Here is a 20953-nt window from a genome sequence, read left to right as displayed (position 1 = left end):
CCTGGATTGTATAATATCTTGGCTGCTCACTCAAACCACATGGTTGCAGTGTGGTGGAAGTTGTTTTCCCCAAAAGAGGATTGCATTTTTTAGAAGACTGCTATAGCAGTAGAGAAATCAGTTGTATAGTATTTCTCTCATGAATGCCTAATCCCATTGCCTGGATTTAGATTCTGTCTCTTCTCACCATTCTCTAAGAGCGGTTTATCTCCAGTCTTCCTTGTTCATTTCTCAGCTGTGTAGGTTCCCATTTTCATGTTCCAGTGAAGCTACTATCACAGACATATTTAAACGACCTTTTTTGTTCATATTTGATCTTTTGGAAACATTCTTTATTCATTCCATTTGGAACTTTTTTTCTTACTTTCATGGTACTACTCTCTGCTATTAGTTTTATCCTTAATTTCTCAAGTTCTTAATTTTTCTCAGTTTCTCTTATTCTTTTAGCCCATTAGATGTTCGTGTACCCATGCCTTCTGTTCTTACTTAAGATTTTTCTCTGGATAACTTAAATTCATGGCTTTAAATTACCACGGAACACTGACGCTCAAATATATATACCCAGTCAACCTCTCTTGAGCTTTTGACCTTTCTTATCATTGTGCCTAATAAAGTGTCATTTTTATAGACACTACATGATTGATTATATGGTAAGTATCCTATATACCAGATTTTGACCTATTATTCTTCATTTCATTGAATAGAGCCACCCTCCAACTATACAAGCTAGAAACCTGAAAATTTTCCAAAATTCTTACCTTTTAAAAAATATATATATTTTTTTATTATTTTTGTTAATCCTCACCCAAGGATATTTTTCCATTGATTTCTTTTTCTTTTTTTTCTTTTTTTTTTTTTAAGAGAGAATGGAAGGGAGGGGGAGAGACAGAGAGAGAAACATTGATGTGAGAGAGACACATCAATTGGTTGCCTCCTGCACTGGCCCCAACCAGGGCCAGGGTGGAACCTGCAACTGAGGTATATGCCCTTGACTGGAATCAAACCCAGGACCCTTCAGTCGAAGGCTAACACTCTGTCCACTGAGCCAAACCGGGTTGGGCTCTTATTCTACTAACATACTTACAATTGCACCACATCACAGATTACTTTGCTTACTCTTCTCACATTTATTTTTCTCTCAAATTTTACTTCTTGTTGCATTAGTGTCCTAACCCAGTGGTCGGCAAACTCATTAGTCAACAGCCAAATATTAACAGTACAACGATTGAAATTTCTTTTGAGAGACAAATTTTTTAAACTTAAACTTCTTCTAATGCCACTTGCCACACTCAAGGGGCCAAAGAGGCGCATGTGGCTTGCGAGCTGCAGTTTGCCGGCCACGGTCCTAACCAAATTAGTCTCCCTGTCTTTAGCTTTCATCTAAAAATCTTTTGTTCTTCTCTAAGCAGTATGAGACTCCTTTTTAGCATAAGAAATGCTAAAATACTTTAGATCAAAATTTTAAAATTTGTCACACAAAGACACTCATGACCCGTCATCTATATTTATGTCATAATCCAGTCCCTTTCTTCTTTTTCATTTTCATCCTGGATTCTGGATTGAGTACTCTGTTTAGATATACAGAAATTTTCAAGACCACAGGATGATAGAAATGCAATGAGATACATAATTGATCCCAGAGGGAGAAGTGCCCTGTCCATCTAACTCTGGCTAAGAACCCAGGTTTAAACCTAGCATGTAACTATTCTGAGGTTCAGTTCTGCTCATTTCTTACCACTTTCCAGACTTAAAATATTTATCATCAACTCATAATGGCCTCTTAAGGCTCTAGGGCTTTTTAGGATTTAATAATTGACCCTTGATTAATGTTGGCTGTACTATTCACTTTCTTAATTAAATTTTGGTTTGTAATTGGCCTTTTTCTCCTTAAAACTGCAACTAGTCTATAGAGAAGACAGTTATTGAGGCAAAGGAAGAATATATTTTATAGGATTGTGGGTTTTTCTAAAATCCTTTAATGTAATTTTTAGTTAAGTTTGCTGGTATTAACAATATGTGGGTTTTTATATTTTTAATTTTCTCTTATAGATATCTTCAGGAAGTAGGTTACACAGATACAATATTAGATGTACGGTCTCAGCGGGTAAGGTCATTACTTGGACTATCCAATTCAGAACCAAATGGATCAGTAGAAACAAAGAATTTAGAACAGATCCTGAATGGAGGTGAATCTCCTAAGCAAAAAGGACAAGAAATCAAAAGGTATGATACATATTTCTAGATTAATATTGTTTATATAATGGGTATTATGAATCTTTTTACCTTCTTTTTACTACTGTTAATTTTTAAAACAGGTAGAGTTCAAATTTATAGACTTTCCTCTCCCTGAATGGTACCATGGGCAAATAAATTTCCCATTTAGGTGCTTTTAAAATGGCAATAGTTCTGAAATAGGTGTAAAATTAAAATTTAAGTGTGATGTCATGTAGTTCAGAGTTATTTTAACATCCTGATTTTTAAATTTTTCCAAGAGTATTTTTTAATAAACTATTGTGCTACTCTGTAATCAGAATAGCAGTGGTTAGACACTGGTTTAAAAGGAATAAGGCTTTGAGTTCTGTTTGGGTTCAGATAGCTACCAAATGTTCTTTTTATTTTAATGTCTCTATTGAGATATAATTCACATACCATAATTATACTTTCATTTAAAGTATATAGTTTAATGGTTTTTAGGATATTCACAGTTGTCCGCCATCACCACAGTTTAAGTTTTGAAAATTTTCATCACCCTAAAAAGAAACCCCGTATTCATTAGCTTTCACTCCCCATACTCTTCTCCTACATTTTTCTCACCCCCCACCCTCGCTTCCCCCTTCCCCCAACCCCCCAGGCAACTTTACTAATATACTTTCAGTCTCTAAAGATTTGCCTATTCTGGGCGATTCATATAAATGGTTATTTTATGAGTGGCTCCTTTCATTTAACATAACATTTTTAAGGGTTATTCATGTTATAGCACATGTCAGTAATTTATTTCTTTTTATTGCCAAATAATATTCTGTACTGTGAATATACCACATTTTGTCCATCTATTTGTTGTCCAGTTGATTGGCATATTGGTTGGTTCTACATTTTGGAATAATGAGTAATGCTACTTTGAACATTGGTATATAAGTCTGGACATGTTTTCAGTTCTCTTGGGTATATACTAAGGAGTGGAATTGCTGAGTCATATGGTAACTCTGATTACCTTTTTGAGGAATTTCTAGTTTTCCAAGTGGCTGAATTATTTCACATTCCCACTAGAAATTTATGAATTCTGATTTCTATATACTTGTCAGCATTTGTTGTTTACTGTCTATCAGTTATGCTTTGGGTAATACAGACTTGATAAATGGAAGGAGTCAAGCAGGTGGAACTTAAAATAAAAGAAAAATTTCCAGATTGCATTTTCTTTTTTTTTTTTAAGTAACTGAATTTTTTTTATTGTTTAAAGTATTACATATGTCTCCCTTTTCCCCGATTGACCCCTCCCCGGCCATTCCCAGCCCCTAGGACAAGCTCCACCGCCCCAATGTCCGTGTCCATTAGTTATGCTAATATGCATGCATACAAATCCTTTGGTTGATCTCTTACACCCACCTCTTCGCCCTCCCTACCACCACCACCACCACCTTCCCTCTGAGGTTGGATGATCTGTTTGGTGTTTCTTTGCCACTGGTTCCTATTTTTATTTATCAGTTTATGTTGTTCATTTTATCTCACACTTGAGGCCTGGTGCACAAAATTCCCTAGGCCTGGCCAGCAATCGGGGCCGATCAGGTTCCCCATCTCCCTGTCTCCCAGCTTCCTCCTTCCCTTGCTCCCGTGTCCGCTGCCACCTACCCCTGGTTCCCTGTCCCAGCCAGGGCGATCGGGGCCTGCCTGCTGGGAGAGGGACAGAGGGAAGGACCTGGGAGGTTGGCTGCCACCCCAAGGAGGGAGCTGGCCCTCAGCCCACCTGGAAAAGGGACTGTGTCTACTGCCACCCACTCTGGTTCCCCATCCCAGCCTGGGGCCTCAGCCCTGATCAAGCGATCAGGGCCTGCAGGCTGGAGCAGCTCCTGCATTGAGCATCTGCCCCCCTGATGGTCAGTGCGCGTCATAGCGACCCCTCGTTCCGTTGTAATGGTTGCTTAGGCTTTTATATATATATTGTGATATTTATCTTACTCCGACTGGCTTATTTCGCTTAGCATAATGCTCTCCAGGTCCATCCATGCTGTTGCAAATGGTAAAAGTTTCTTCTTTTTTTATAGCAGCACTAGAGGCCTGGTGCACATAATTTGTGCACTTGGGGGGCAGGTCCCTCAGCCCATCCTGTGCCCTCTCACAGTCTGGGAGCCCTTAGAGGGTGTCCAACTGCCGGCTTACGCCCGGGCCTAAGCCGACAGTCGGACATCCTTAGCGCTGCCGCAGAGGTGGGAGAGACTCCCGCCACCGTCACTGTGCTCGCCAGCCATGAGCCTGGCTTCTGGTTGAGCGGTGGTCCCTCTGTGGGAGCACACTGACCACCAGGGAGCAGCTCCTGTGTTGAGTGTGACCGGTCATTCTGCTGTTCGATCGATTTGCATATTAGCCTCTTATGCCTGCAGGATCGGGCCGAAACCAGCTCCAACGTCCCTCGATTGTGAGAGGACACAGGCCAGGCCAAGGGACCCCACCGGTGCATGATTGGGGCTGGAGAGGGACGCGGGAGGTTGGCCAGCCTGAGAGGGACCGCAGGAGGGCTCCAGGGCATGTCCAGCCCGTCTTGCTCAGTCGCGATCGGCCGGACCCCTGCAGCAAGCTAAACTACTTGTCAGAGCATCTGCCCCCTGGTGGTCAGTGTACGTCATAGTGAGCGGTTGAACGCCGTTAGCATATTATTAGCATATTATGCTTTGATTGGTTGAACGGATGACTGAATGACCGGACACTTAGCATATTAGGCTTTTATTATACAGGATAGTATTCCATTGTGTAGATGTACCACAGTTTTTTTTTGTGTTTTTTTTTAAATACATTTTATTGATATTTTACAGAGAGGAAGGGAGAGGGATAGAGAGCTAGAAACATCGATGAGAGAGAAACATCGATCAGCTGCCTCCTGCACACCTCCCACTGGGGATGTGCCTGCAACCAAGGTACATGCCCTTGACCGGAATCGAACCCGGGACCCCTCAGTCCGCAGGCCGACGCTCTATCCACTGAGCCAAACCGGTTTTGGCTGTACCACAGTTTTTTAATCCACTCATCTGCTCATGGGCACTCAGGCTGTTTCCAAATCTTAGCTATTATAAACTGCTGCTATGAACATAGGGGTGCATATATCCTTTTTGATTGGTGTTTCTGATTTCTTGGGATATAGTTGGAGGGATCACAATACCAGATATCAAGCTATGTTACAAAGCCACTGTTCTCAAAACTGCCTGGTACTGGCGCAAGAACAGACATATAGACCAATGGAATAGAACAGAGAACCCAAAAATCGACCCAACCCATTATGCTCAATTAATATTTGACAAAGGAGGCAAGAGCACACAATGGAGTCAAGAAAGACTCTCTCCGACATTCCCCAAGGGGTTCTGGATTGTGAGAGGGTGCAGGCCAGGCTGAGGGACCCCACTGGTGCATGATCGGGGCCGCGGAGGGACGCGGGAGGTTGGCCAGCCGGGGAGGGACTGTGGGAGGGCTCCAGGGTGTGTTTGGCCTATCTTGCTCAGTCCCGATCTGCCAGATCCCAGCAGCAAGCTAACCTACTGATCAGAGCGTCTGCCCCTGGTGGTCAGTGCACATCATAGTGAGCGGTTGTGTTGCCTTAGCATATCATTAGCATATTATGCTTTGATTGGTTGAATGGACGACTGGACACTTTGCATATTAGGCTTTTTTTATATAGGATTACAGATGTCCTCTTTTTCCCCCACTGACATATTTCCCCCTCCATCGTTGTTTCAATATGACATTGATGAGATGCAGTAGGAACTTAACCCTTGTTTATATCAATGAGCCTTTGATAAAATTGGTTTCATATTTCAATTCCCTTAAAGTTGCAGAACCTGTCAATGACATTAAGTGAGGACTTACTACTGCAATGGTCGGCAAACCGGGGCTCGCAAGCCACATGCGGCTCTTGGGCCCCTTGAGTGTGGCTCTTCCACAAAATACCACGGCCTGGGCGAGTCTATTTTGAAGAAGTGGCGTTAGAAGAAGTTTAAGTTTAAAAAATTTGTCTCTCAAAAGAAATTTCAATCGTTGTACTGTTGATATTTGGCTCTGTTGACTAATGAGTTTGCTGACCACTGTACTACTGTATATTCTTTCTATTTTTTGTTGTTGAATATTTTATTTGTCTTTAATTTAATTCTCAAATATTAAAGATATTTTAAATGCTGAGCTAAAAAGTGTGTGTTATTATTGCAGTAGGTTTTTGTGTATTTTTTTTACTAATTTCCATTTGGAAACACAGTCTCTTTTACATTTTATCCTATCTATTAATCCTATCTAATAAAGAGGGAATATGCAAATGGACCATCATGCTGTGACAAAGATGGTGGCACCAGTCCCCTCAGCCCTGCTGGAGTCCCCCAGTCCTTTCAGCCCTGCTGGGGGTGGCAGCAGGCGCACAATGCGGCCAGACCCGCCCTTAGCACCCCAGCCACCCAGGGCCAGCCCCAGGCGCAAGCAAGCCTCGGATATCAGCTGCTCAGCTGATCCCTGAGGCACAGGCAAGCCTTGGATGGCGGCTGCCCAGCTGCCCAGGTTGGGCCTGAGGCGTAGGCAAGCCTCAGATGGCGGCTGCCCAGCTTCCCAGGGCCAACCAAGGCTCAGGTAACCAGGGCCAGCCAAGGCTTGCACTGCCGGCAGTGGCAGTAACAGAGCTGTGATGGGGGCGTTGCCTTTCCCTAATCGCCAGGTCGCCTCCTACCCCTGAGGGCTCCTGGACTATGAGAGGTGGCAGGCCGGCCTGAGGGACCCCCCGCTCCAGGGCATGAATTTTCATGCACCGGGTGTCTAGTATTTATATAAATCCTTAATGTGTTGGATTAGGCAAAATGTAGTAGACCTTTTAAAACCCTCTGCCATGTTAAAGTGCTATTAAAAGAAATAGTCTTCTTGCATTATGTCCTTAATTTGAAATAATAGAACCAATCAGGGAGGAAGAAAACTGTAAATTTTATATTATTATTTTTGTTACCATGCACTCTTAGTGTTGGTAAGGACATTTGAGATCATCCAGTTCAATTCCCACAGTTTTTCCCCCCTGCCTGTAAATAAGTTGAAGCCAAAAGGTTTAAGTGGCTTGGCCAAGTTCAGGCAGCTATCTTGAGTATGTTAAGGATCCCGTTTTCTAGGTAAAGAAAATCTGTGAAGCCCTGGCCAGTTTGGCTCAGTGGATAGAGCGTCAGCCTCTGGACTGAAGGGTCCCCGGTTCGATTCCAGTCAAGGGCACATGCCCAGGTTGCGGGCTCAATCCCCAGTGTGGGGCATGCAGGAGGCAGCTAATCAATGATTCTCTCTCATTATTGATGTTTTTCTCTTGCTCTCCCTTCCTCTCTGAAATCAATAAAAATATATATTTAAAAAAAGAAAATAAAATCTGTGAAACAGATTGGAATGTTCTATAACTGATTTACCATAAATTTTAATCTAGGCAGCCTGATAAATTAAACTTTGGCTTTAGTCGTCAAACATTTGGTCTAAGCTGTAACAGGTTATAGAGTTATAAGAAATGCTCGATTTAAGTTGCTTGCTTATGGTGCCTTTATTTTGAGAAATAGAATCACATTTGAGTGTCTAATAATACAGGATTTTATTTTGATACAGTAATTACTTAAAATATTTTGGATAATAAACATTGGAGAAAACAGTCACTTTTACTTTAATTGTAGAGCAAAAATAATCTTTCAGAATTCTCTTCTTGGGTAAAATATTTACACAATACACTTATAAATAGGTTGTCATTTGGATCTCACCTTCAAGTGCTGTTTTAAAATAGGAACCAGAAAGAAATATTAGAAGTAACCATTGGAATATTTGGGTTCATCTTTTCCTCATACAGGCCTTCTGGTGATGTTCTTGAGACATTCAATTTCTTAGAAAATGCTGATGACAGTGATGAAGAAGAGGAAAATGACATGATTGAAGGTATCCCAGAAGGAAAAGACAAACATCGGATTAGTAAACACAAAGTAGGAACTTGATTTTCTATTCTTTTTAGCTAAAATATATATGCTCATATATTTCAAATAGAAATAAACTATTATGGATTATAAATGTATGTGTTGACATTCTTGTTGTTTGATAAGGATTAATAATTTACTTTTGCTTATAACTTAAGAAACAGGTTTATCTATTTTAGTGGTGATGTGGGTTAGCTATAGGAGCAAAAGTGGTTTCGGTGATCCATTTGTGAATTATAGTAGTGTACATATTTCAAGTATGTAAAAAAAAAAGGATAGGTTCAGTTATAGTTCTTTGGGATGTTACAGTAGTGTGGGGAAATGTCATTGTGTCTATAAAAGCAGTTTTTAATCTTTTGGCCTCATATTTGTAATATTTAATATGTGTAACATGAGTAAATAGACATTTTGTTTCCTTTTTTGTTTGTTTCTGTTGTGGGAGGTAAAGCACTGTTATAATTACCACCGCTATTGGCTTAGTTAATGTTTTATTAGTTGTATCATATCTGTAGTTTACAGTTCAAAGTGAGTGAGATCAATTTAGCATAAGTTTTCCATTTAAGGGAGTGAATGGGTTTTTTAAAAAGGTAACTGAATATATTATAATTAAACAGGTTAACGATACTTGGTCATTAGCATATTAATAATTCTTACTACCACCTTACTTGCATCACATTTTACAATGTTCTTCACACAGCATTCTTGAAAACCATTTATCTAGGTATAATTTAGGATAGGTGAACTACATGGAAAATATAAAATTTTATACCTAAGTAATTTAAAAATAGAAGTGCCAATGTAAAGATAATTGTGTGAAACTATAAAGAATCCTTTTAAAATTTAGGATAAAAGTAATTTTTGGCTTATGTTTCACTTACAGATAGGTAATGAAGGTTTAGCTGCTGACCTAACTGATGATCCTGATACTGAGGAAGCACTGAAAGAATTTGATTTTTTAGTGACTGCTGAAGATGGTGAAGGAGCTGGAGAAGCACGGAGTTCAGGGGATGGCACAGAATGGGGTAAGGTGATAAAGAGTTATTAGGGTGGGAGAAATTCTAGCCCTTAAAGATGTATTATTATTAAATATTATATGTGGAGTGTATGTATCTGAATATACAGTGGCAGTTAAACTGAAAGCAAGAGGAAGTGGTATTGAATAATTTGGACCAGTTTATTTAGTTTGGGCAACTAAACTGTTTCATATATGGTTTTTTGTGGACTTTGATTTTGCAATTTGTCTTGATTTAAAGTTGAAATATTTAGTCAGTTTAGAAATCCAGTTGGTTTTAGCAGATTAAAAAAATAAGCGTGTATATACAGTTTTTAAAATTACCATTAATTAATTTGGTAATGACTTTAGGTTTCAAAAAGACGAAGCGCTTTCAGTATGCCTGTATGGTGTTATCTGACTGTTAGGAAGTAATAAAGCTACTAATCTTAAATTATAGCTCTATATTGAGCAAGATTTATTGAAGGTATTAAACTATTATATAATATTCATTGTGGAAATATGAGGGCATAGCCTTTGCAAATGATATGTAATGCTAATAATAACTTTGATATAACTAAAAGGGAGAATGTCCAGTTCTATTTATATAGAGTTAAAAACTCCATTAAAAAGTAATATAAAAGTATAAAAAATATTTTAAGATAATAGTTGAGGTTCTGAATGTTGTTCCTATTAAATATGTTCATTCAGTCGTCTTTTAATATTAGCATGTTATCTGATAGGTAGAATTCAGATGGTGTTTACTGAGTTTTATTAGAGAAGGTTACTAACCTTAACATATTTCACATGAAAACCAAGCTTTATTAGTTACTAGGAAGGAATTATCACTGGATTTTTAAACACTAGTGTGGTGATAGGAAGCACACTTGGAGTTTTAAAATGCCTCATGTACGTATTGAAACTGAATATTGCTAATAGCAGGAGAGACAAAACCTGCGTAATAGATTTATTGACTATCCTGATAAAAATCAAGTACTTAAAAGATCTGAATTTTGTTACCAGCTTTCTCATTATTTATAATCCTAAAGTATTGTTTTCAGACCTTCACTTCTCTCCTAAGTGGAAAAAGGAACATTTATTAAAACTGAATAAACTCCACATTAACTTCTAGACTTGAATATACATTTTTGTACTTACTTGAAAATGACTATATTCCAGAAGTTTAGTTTTAAAAGAAATGTTTTTATTGATTTTAGAGAGAGAGAAAGGGAGAGGGAGAGAGAAACATCGATTGGCTGCCTCCTGCATGCCCCTGATCTCCCACTGGGGATTGAGCCCAAAACCTAGGCATGTGCCCTGACTGGTAATCAAACCAGTGTCCTTAGTGCATGGGACAACACTCAACTGAGCCACACAAGGCAGGGCTAGAAGTTTACTCTTAAGAATTAGCTTTGCTCAGGAGAAACAGTAAAAGTATCTAAGTTTTCTTTTAGCGTCTCTGCAACTCATTTAATGTTGGAAATACCTTTTTTCCAATGATTTCTAAATTATTGCTTATGTTTTTCTGATTTATTTTATAATTATATAAGTATATTTAACTTATATATATATAATTATTTTTAAATTTATGTATGTTTTAGGAGGTTTAGAACCCACAACTACATCTGAAGAAAATTAATAATTACCTATAATGCTACTATAGAGAGTGAACCATGGTTAACATTTATGTATAAAGACTAGAGGCCCGATGCACGAAATCCGTGCAAGAGTAGGCCTTCCTTGCACCAGCTTCCCTCTGGCACCCAGGACCCAGGCTTCCCTCCGGCCACCAAAAGGCACCCATGACCTGGTCTTCCCTCGCAGCCCGTCTTCTTCTGGAAGGATGACCAGTCTAATTAGCGTATTACACTTTTATTATTATAGATGTGTATACCCTACATAATAAAAGCCTAATATGCTAAGTGTCTGGTAGACCGGTTGGCAGTTCAACCAATCAAAGCATAATATGCAAATGATATGCTAAGGCCACTCAACCACTTGCTATGACGTGCACTGACCACCAGGGGGCAGACGCCCCAACCAGTAGGTTAGTTTGCTGCTGGGGTCCCGCAGATCGGAACTGAGCAAGACACTCCCTGGAGCCCTCCCACGGTCCCTCCACGGATGGCCAACCTCCCGCGTCCCTCCCCGACCCTGATCATGCACCAGTGGGGTCCCTCAGCCTAGCCTGCGCCCTCTCGCAATCCAGGACCTCTCGGGGGATGTTGGAAAGCTGGTTTTGGCCCAACCCCGCAGCCCAGGCCAAGGGACCCCACTGGTGCATAAATTCATGCACCGGGCCTCTAGTTTATTTAATAAAGGATTTTGCTGTGTGCTGATTTATAGCCCACACTTTTCACTTGACATATTGTTCTTCTGCAGCACCACTTTTGTAATAGCTGCATGATATTCTGACAGTATGTTCTTTTACTTATTTAACCAGGGCTCTGCTGATGTACATTTAGATTATTTTCATTTTTTAAAAATGATCAAAAGCCGTTTTTGAACATTAGTATAGCTAAATCTTTTTTTGTTTTATTAATCCTAATGTGAGGATAATTTTCCATTGATTTTTTTTTTTTTTTTTTTTTTTTTTTTTTAGAGAGAGTGGAAGGGAAAGGGAAAGACAGAGAGAGAGAGAAACATTGATGTGAGAGACACAATGATTGGTTGCTTCCCACACTGCTCTGTCCAGGGATGGGGACCGAGCCTGCAACCCAGGTCTGTGCCCTTGACACAAATTGAGCCTTCAGTCTGTGGGCCGATGCTCTATCCACTGACTCAAACCGGCTAGGACTGTATAGGTAAATGTTGACACATATCCATTCCTGTTTCTTTTGCCTAAAATTTCTGGAAGTTTGACTGCCAGTCAAAATAATATACAGAAATATTAGGAATTTTAATCTGTATAAAATGGCATTATCTCTATATATAAAAGGCTAAGCAACCATCCAACCAGTAGCTATGACACGCAATGACCACCAGGGGGCAGACACTCAACGCAGGAGCAGCCTAGCATCGGTTCTTGGGTGTCGCACCCCGGAACCAGAGAGGAGGAAGCCCGATTCAGGGGTATATCACTCGAGAACCGCCCTCTCGCAATCTGGGACCCTTTGGGGGATGTCGGAAAGCCAGTTTTGGCCTGATCCCTGCAGGCCAGGCTCAGGGACCCCGGTCACTCTGCAGACACCCTTCGAGCCGTGGGCGCAACCCTAGGTGCAGCCAGCTGGGAAGGGACCACAGGAGGTTGGCTCCAGGGCGTGTCCAGCCCGTCTCACCCAGCCCCTCCTTGCACTCCTGGCCACCTTCTAATTAATTTTTTTTCAATGTACACGAATCTGTGCACCAGGGCACTAGTTTCTTTAATAAAAGTAGCATATCATGTGCAACTGATTGGTCCTTCTGTCCAAAAACTTTTGACTATAGAGCGAAGAGTCAAGAGAGGATGTAATTAGGAATGACAACTGTCAATACCTGAATCTCTGTGTAAATGGAAGTAACTGACATAGTGTCTTCCTTCCTGAAGAGACTGAAACATCTTTAAAACATTTCAATTTCTTGAAAAGAAAAACGACTCTTTTAGGATAAAATGGTTTAAGTAGTTTTTTTCCTTAAGAACTGAAAACTGTCATAGGCTCTATCTATTGTTTCTGAATTTATCCTTTCTACTCAACAAGTGTCATATTCAGTTCTAAAACAGAGGATGGATATACAAATATTCCTTTATATTTAATTCATTTACTTAAAAGTGAATTTACTTATAAATGGAAGATGGTCATTTTAAGGTTTTGGATAAAGGACACAGATTATTTTTTCAAAATAGTCTGTCTAAATCAGTGGTTCTCAACCTTTCTAAAGCTGCGACCCTTTAATACAGTTCCTCATGTTGTGGTGACCCCCAACCATAAAATTATTTTCGTTGCTACTTCATAACTGTAATTTTGCTACGGGTTATGAATGGTAATGTAAATATATGTGTTTTCCGATGGTCTTAGGCGACCCTGCTAGCGGTTCTCAACCTGTGGGTCGCGACCATCCAATGGTCTTAGGCGACCCTGCTAGGGGTTCTCAACCTGTAAAGCCTAAGACCATCGGAAAACACAGATTTACATTATGATTCATTAACAGTAGCAAAATTACAGTTATGAAGTAGCAACGAAAATAATTTTATGGTTGGGGGTCACCACAACATGAGGAACTGTATTAAAGGGTCATGGCATTAGAAAGGTTGAGAACTACTGGTAATCTAAATGATATATATCCTATACTTAACCTACGGCAGATAATCTGTTATTTTTTATTTTGTATACTATCAATCTGCTCAGGTAGTTCTAGTTTTGAAACCTTTTATCCTATGAACCATTGCTTTTTTGAAAGCTTTTTTTAAAAAATATATTTTTTGTTGATTTCAGAGAGGGAAGGAGAGGGTAAGATACATAGAAACATCAATGATGAGAGAGAATCATTGATCGGTTGCCTCCTGCACACCCCCACTGGGATCAAGCCTACATCCCGGGCATGTGCCCTGACCGGGAATTCAGCCGTGACCTCCTGGTACGTGGGTTGATGCTCAACCACTGAGCCACACCAGCCATGTTTTGGAAAGCTTTTAAATCCTGCTCTTTTTTGTCATCTATGTCAAGTAGACTGATTTTAGTGGGTTTTTAGTTTTTACAACCAAAAATACTAATGAGAATTTCTAATTTTGTTACATCTCATGAAGACTAGACATTTTAAGGATGTTTATTTTCTTCTACACTATTAAACTGTGATCTCTGGAAATTCATAGGACTACAAAATGCAATTAGTACCTAATGTATTTGTTTACTTTTATTTTTTAATTGCATTATTGGGGTGACGTTGGTTAATAAAATTATAGGTTTCAGGTGTACAATTCTACAATAAATCACCTGTATATTGTATTGTGTGTTCACCATCCCAAGTCAAGTCTCCTGTCATCACTACTTATCTGCCCTTTACCTTCTTTTACCTCCCTCTACCCCCCTTTCCCTCTGGTAATCACCATACTGTTGTCTGTGTGTGATTTTTTTTCTTCTTAATCCCTTCAACTTTTCACCCATCCCCCCAAACCCACTCCTGTCTGACAGCTGCTAATATGTTCTCTGTATCTATGAGTCTGTTTCTATTTTGTTTGTTAGTTTATTTTGTTCATTAGATTTGACATGTAAGTGAAATCGTATGGTACTTGTTTTTCCCTGACTGACTTATTTCACCTAGCGTAATACTCTCCAGGTCCATCCATGCTGTCACAAAAGGTAAGATTTCCTCTTTTTTTTAAACGGCCGAGTAGTATTCCATTGTGTAAATATACTACGGCTTTTGCATCCACTCATCCGCTGATGGACAGTTGGGCTGCTTCCAAATCTTGGTTATTGTAAATAGTGCTGCAGTAAACATCAGGGTGAATATATTCTTTTGAATTAGTGTTTCAGGTTTCTTAGGATATATTCCCAGAAGTAGAATTGCTGGGTAATGAGGCAGTTCCATTTTTAATTTTTTGAGGTAACTTCATACTGCTTTCCACAGTGGCTGTACCAATCTGCATTCTCACCAAGAGTGCACAAGGTTTCCCTTTTCTCCACATTCTCACCAACACTTGTTTGTTGTTTTATTGATGATATCCATTCTGACAGCTCATTGTGGTTTTAATTTGCATTTCTATGATGACTAGTGATGTTGAGCATCTTTTCATATGTCTGTTGGCCATCTGTATATCCACTTTGGAGAAGTGTCTATTCAGATCCGATGCCCATTTTAGAATTAGATTGCCTTTTTTTTTTTTTTTTTTTGGTGTAGAGTTGTACAAGTTCTTTATAAATTTTTGATATTCCTTATCGGATGTATCATTGGTGAATATGTTCTCTTGTTCAGTGGGTTGTCTTTTCATTTTGTTGATGGTTTCCTTTGCTGTGTCAGATGTAGTCCCATCCTATCTAATAAAAGAGTAATATGCAAATTAACCATCACTTCGTTACGCCCACCAGTCAATCAGGAGCGAGTAGGCAGATTAACCCAACCACGATGGCTACGGCCACGTTGAGAGCAGGAGGGAGGCTTGGGTTTCCCCGGTGATGGAGGAAGCCAAGCTTTCTGCACACCTTGGCCAGCCCAAGCCTCCACTCCAGGCTACAAAGTTTCAATAATAGAAGATAAATAAATTCCAACAAAAATGGCTGCAGCCACAGAGCTGGAGAGAGCAGGAGGCTAGGGTTGCCCCCAGAGATGGAGGAAGCCAAGCTTTCCGCCTGCCCTGGCCAGCCCAGGCCTCCACTCCAGGCTACAAAGTTTCAATTATAGAAGATAAATTCGAACAAAAATGGTGGCAGCCACGGAGCTGGAGAGAACAGGAGGCTAGAGTTGCTCCCGGCGATGGAGGAAGCCAAGCTTCTGCAGCCCTGGCCTGCCTTGGCCTCCACTTAAGGCTACAAAGTTTCAATTATAGAAGATAAATAAATTCCAACAGAAATGGCTGCCGCAACGGAGGGAGCAGAAGGCTTGGCTCCTGTCCAGGCTACAAAGTTTCAATTGTAGAAGATAAATAAATCTCAGATACCAGGGCCTCCGCTTGGGTCGCCGGGGGGTGTGGCCGGCCTGCAATCCACCACAGGCCCCTCACCCAGGCCGCCCCACGCCCAAAGGGAACCCCCACCCTGATCCAGGACACCCTTCAGGGCAAACCAGCTGGCCCCCACCCATGCACCAGGCCTCTTTGCTATCTAATAAAAGAATAATATGCAGGAGAAACCAAGATGGTGGCATAGGTAAGCACCTAAACTGCTGCCTCGCACAACAATTTCAAAACTACAACTAAAAGACAGAACGGACACCATCCAGAAACACAGGAAAGCTGGCTGAGTGAAAATTCTACAACTAGAAGGAAAGAGAAAAGCTCACAGAGAATTGGAGGTACGGCAAAGGGTCTTTGTGCGCGCAGAGAGGAAGGGCGGCTGAGAGCCTGGCTGACTTTCTGGCGGAAGGGGGAAGGAAGCCCCCAACTGCACTGAACCCCAGTTCCAGGCGAGCCCCTGGGGACCCACGCTCTTGTGGGGGGAATCTGGACTCTCGGGCGGAGACTCGGGAGCCGGGGAAGGCAGAGTTCTGAAGGCGTGCGTGTGCCAGTGCGCACAAAGGCTGCGGAGGTTGCCACAGGCCCAAGTGGAAGGGAGTCAGAAGCTCCTGACTGCACTGAGCCCCAGTTCTGACAGCACTAAACCCCAGTTCCAGGCGAGCCCCTGGGGACCCACGCTCTTGTGGGGGGAATCTGGACTCTCGGGCAGAGACTCGGGAGCCGGGGAAGACAGAGGTCTGAAGGCGCGTGCGTGCACGCAAGGGCAAGGCTGACAGGAAGCCAAGACTGTCTGCTCAGCCCTGAGACTCCACCCCATCCAAGCTGAGCACAGAGGCTATTGCAATTTGGCAAGTCATATCCTATAAGGCTGTCTCCAGCACCGAACTTCTCCCAGCGTAGACACAGCTGATCCTTACAGCCAACTGGTCTGGAGGTCAATTCCTCCCAGTGATACCAACAACAGTCAAGACTTAATTACAACAAGGCTGTACACACAGTCCACAAAGGGGTTCACCAAGCGTGTCCACCTCAGGTTAACTGGGGAGACCGACCCACTGGGCCATATAGGAAACCTAGCACACAAATCTACCCTACCAACTCAGGGAAGCAGTGAAAATGCGGCGTCAAAGAAACAGATCACCAACGAAAGAAATGGAGGAAAACAAATGATTGGAAATAGAATTCAAAACCACGGTTATAAGACTTTTCAAGAATATCCTATAAAAGGCCGATAAATATAATGAGACCCTCGAAGATATGAAAAAGGACTAACTAGAAATTAAACATACACTGACTGAAATAAAAAATATTATACAGAGACCCAAAAAGAGACTAGAGGAACACAAGAATCAAGTCAAAGAATTGAAATACAAAGAAGCAAAAAACACTCAACCAAAAAAGCAAAAAGAAAAAGAAATCCAAAAAGTTGAAGATAGTGTAAGAAGACTCTGGGACAACTTCAAGCGTACCAACATCAGAATTATAGGGGTGCCAGAAGAAGAGAGAGAGCAAGATACTGAAAACCTATTGGAAGAAATAATGATAGAAAACTTTCCCCACCTGGTGAAAGAAATAGACTTTCAAGTCCAGGAAGCGCACTGAACCCCAAACAAAAGGAACCCAAAGAGGACCACACCAAGACACATCATAATTAAAATGCCAAGAGCAAAAGACAAAGAGAGAATATTAAAAGCAGCAAGAGAAAAACAGTTAATTACCTACAAGGGAGCACCCATACGACTGTCAGCTGATTTCTCAACAGAAACTATGCAGGCCAGACGGGAGTGGCAAGAAATTTTCAATGTGATGAATAGCAAGAACCTACAACCAAGATTACTCTACCCAGCAAAGCTATCATTCAGAATTGAAGGGCAGATAAAGAGCTTCACAGATAAGAAAAAGCTAAAGGAGTTCATCACCACCAAACCAGTATTATATGAAATGCTGAAAGGTATTCTTAAAGAAGAGGAAGAAGAAAAAAGTAAAGAGAAAAATTATGAACAACAAATACATATCTATCAACAAGTGAACCTAAAAATCAAGTGAATTAAAAACCTGAGGAACAGAATAATCTGGTGAATATAATAGAATCAGAGGCATAGAAAGGGAGTGGACTGATAATTCTCAGGGGGAAAGGGCTATGGGGGGTTCAGGAAGAGACTGGACAAAAATCATACACCTATGGATGAGGACAGTGCGGAGGAGGTAAGGGCAGAAGGTGGGGTGGGAACCGGGTGGAGGGGAGCTTTGGGGGGAAAAAGGAGAAATAATTGTAATAATCTGAATAAAGATTTATTTTAAAAAAAGTAATATGCAGATTGACCATCACTCCAACACACAAGATGGCTGTCCCCATGTGGTCTAAGATCCTGCCCCCATGTGGACAAAAGATGGCCACCACAAGATGGCCAGCAGGGGAGGGCAGTTGGTAGGGACCAGGCCTGCAAGGGAGGGCAGTTGTGGGTGATCAGGCCAGCAGGGGAGGGCAGTTGGGAGGGACCAGGCCTGCAAGGGACGGCAGTTGGGGGTGATCAAGCCTGCAGGGGAAGGCAGTTAGGGGTGACCAGGCCGGCAGAGGAGGGAAGTTGTGGGTGACCGGGTCTGCAGGGAAGGGCAGTTGGGGGGGACCCAGGCCTGCAGGGGAGGGCAGTTAGGGGCAAGCAGGCTGGCAGGGGAGCAGTTAGGCATCAATCGGGCTGGCAGGGGAGTGGTTAGGGGGTGATCAGGCTGGCAGGCAGAAGCTGTTAGGGGCAATCAGGAAGGCAGGCAGGCGAGCAGTTGGGAGCCAGCAGTCCTGGATTGTGGGGTCCCAGATTGGAGAGGGTGCAGGCTGGGCTGAGGGACAGCCGCGCCCCCCCCCCCACCCCGTGCTCGAATTTCATACACCGTGCCTCTAATTTGTTTATAAGTTCTTCCCTTTTCCTTGCCTGTACAGATATATCAGAAAAAAAATATTGCTGAGAGAAATGTCTGAGATCTTACTGTCTATTTTTTTCTTCTGGGATTTTTATGGTTTCAGGTCTAACATTTAAGTCTTTAATTCATTTTGAGTTTATTCTTGTGTATGGTGTAAGAAAGTGGTCTAGTTTCTTTTTTTCACGTATCTGTCCAATTTTTCCAACACCATTTATTGAATAGGTAATTTTTAGCCCATTGTATGTTTTTGCCTGCTTTGTCAAATATTAATTGACCATACGGGTGTGGGTTTATTTCTGGGCTCGTGTGTTGCATTGATCTATATGTCAGTTTTTATGCTTGTACCATGCTGTTTTGATTGCTATGGCGTTGTAATACAGTTTGATATCAGGTAGCATGATTCTTCCAACTTTGCTCTTCTTTGTCAAGATTGCTATGGGTATTCAGGGTCTGCTGTGATTGCATATACGTTTTTGCAGTATTTGTTCTAGTGCTGTGAAATACGCCATTGGTATCAATAGGAATTGTGTTGATTCTATAGATTGCTTTAGGTCAGTGGTCGGCAAAGTCATTAGTCAGCAGAGCCAAATATCAACAGTACAACAATTGAAATTTCTTTTGAGAGCCAAATTCTTTTTTTTTTTTTCGAATTTTTATTAAGGTATTATATGTGTACATATCTTACCATTGCCCCCCACCCCCACCCCACTCCCATACATGCCCTCACCCCCCAATGTTTTGCATCCGTTGGTTACTCTTATATACATGCATATAAGTCCTTCAGTTGATCTCTTATTTCCCCCACCTCTCCCTAACCTTACCACTGTAATTTGACAGTCTGTTTGATGCTTTACTGCCTCTGTAACTATCATTTTGTTCATCAGTTTATAATGTTTTTCATTATCCCCAAATGAGTGGGATCATGTGGTATTTTTCTTTCATTGACTGGCTTATTTCACTTAGCATAATGTTCTCTAATTCCATCCAAGTGCCTACAAATGGTAGTAATTCCTTCTTTTTTACGGCAGCATAGTATTCCATTGTGTAGATGTACCATAGTTTTCTGATCCAGTCATCTGCTGATGGGCATTTAGGCTGTTTCCAAATCTTAGCTATTGTAAATTGTGCTGCTATGAACATAGGGGTGCATATATCCTTTCTGATTGGTGTTTCTGGTTTCTTAGGATATATTCCTAGGAGTGGGATTACTGGGTCAAATGGGAGTTCCATTTTCAGTTTTTTGAGGAAACTCCATACTGTTCTCCACAGTGGCTGCACCAGTCTGCATTCCCACCAGCAGTGCACGAGGGTTCCTTTTTCTCCGCATCCTCGCCAACACTTGTCGTTTGTTGATTTGTTGATGATAGCCATTCTGACAGGTGTGAGATGGTATCGCATTGTTGTTTTGATTTGCATCTCTCGGATAATTAGTGACTTTGAGCATGTTTTCATGTGTCTCTTGGCCTTCCTTCTGTCTTCTTTCGAAAAGCTTCTATTTAGGTCCGTTGCCCATTTTTTTATTGGATCATTTATCTTCCTTTTATTAAGTTGTATAAGCTGCCTGTAGATGTTGGAAATTAAACCTTTATCAGTGATACCATTTGCAAATATGTTCTCCCATACAGTGGGGTTTCTTGTTGTTTTGTTGATGGTTTCTTTTGCTGTGCAAAAGCTTTTTATTTTGATGTGGTCCCATTTGTTTATTTTCTGTTTGGCTTCCATTGCCCTAGGGGCAGTATCACTGAAAAAGTTCTTTTGGCATATGTCTGAGATTTTGCTGCCTGTGGATTCCTCTAGTATTTTTATGGTTTCCCGTCTTATATTTAAGTCCTGTATCCATTTTGAGTTTATTTTTGTGTATGGTGTAAGTTGGTGATCTAGTTTCATTTTTTTGCATGTATCTGTCCAATTTTCCCAACACCATTTATTAAAGAGACTGTCTTGACTCCATTGTATGCTCATGCCTCCTTTGTCAAATATTAAATGTGCATATTGGTTTGGGTCGATATCTGGATTCTCTATTCTGTTCCATTGATCTATATGTCTGTTCTTGTGCCAGTACCAGGCTGTTTTGATGACAGTGGCTTTGTAATACAGCTTGAAATCTGGTATTGAGATCCCTCCTACTTTATTCTTCTTTCTCAGGATTGCTGTGGCTATTCGGGGTCTTTTTTTATTCCAGATGAATTTTTGGAGAGTTCTTTCTAGGTCTGTGAAATACGCCGTTGGTATTTTAATGGGGAGTGCATTGAATCTATAGATTGCTTTGGGTAGTATGGACATTTTAATGAT

The 20953-nt window shown here is 41.1% G+C and overlaps 1 protein-coding gene across 1 annotated transcript in view; it reads left to right on the top strand.

Moving 5' to 3' along the window:
- The window catches only part of STRN3 (striatin 3), a 122454-nt gene that overhangs the window by 48746 nt on the left and 52755 nt on the right, over positions 1–20953 (top strand). The window contains exons 5-7 of the mRNA XM_080643104.1: positions 2050–2223; positions 8045–8174; positions 9046–9187. Coding sequence (XP_080499230.1) covers positions 2050–2223; positions 8045–8174; positions 9046–9187 — 446 coding nt within the window. The remainder of the gene's footprint in view (positions 1–2049; positions 2224–8044; positions 8175–9045; positions 9188–20953) is intronic.

The sequence above is a fragment of the Plecotus auritus genome, assembly GCF_963455305.1.
Source record: "Plecotus auritus genome assembly, chromosome: 1".
Taxonomy (NCBI): domain Eukaryota; kingdom Metazoa; phylum Chordata; class Mammalia; order Chiroptera; family Vespertilionidae; genus Plecotus; species Plecotus auritus.
Note: the sequence above shows the minus strand (reverse complement) of the source record. Positions and strands in the feature narration are given on the sequence as shown.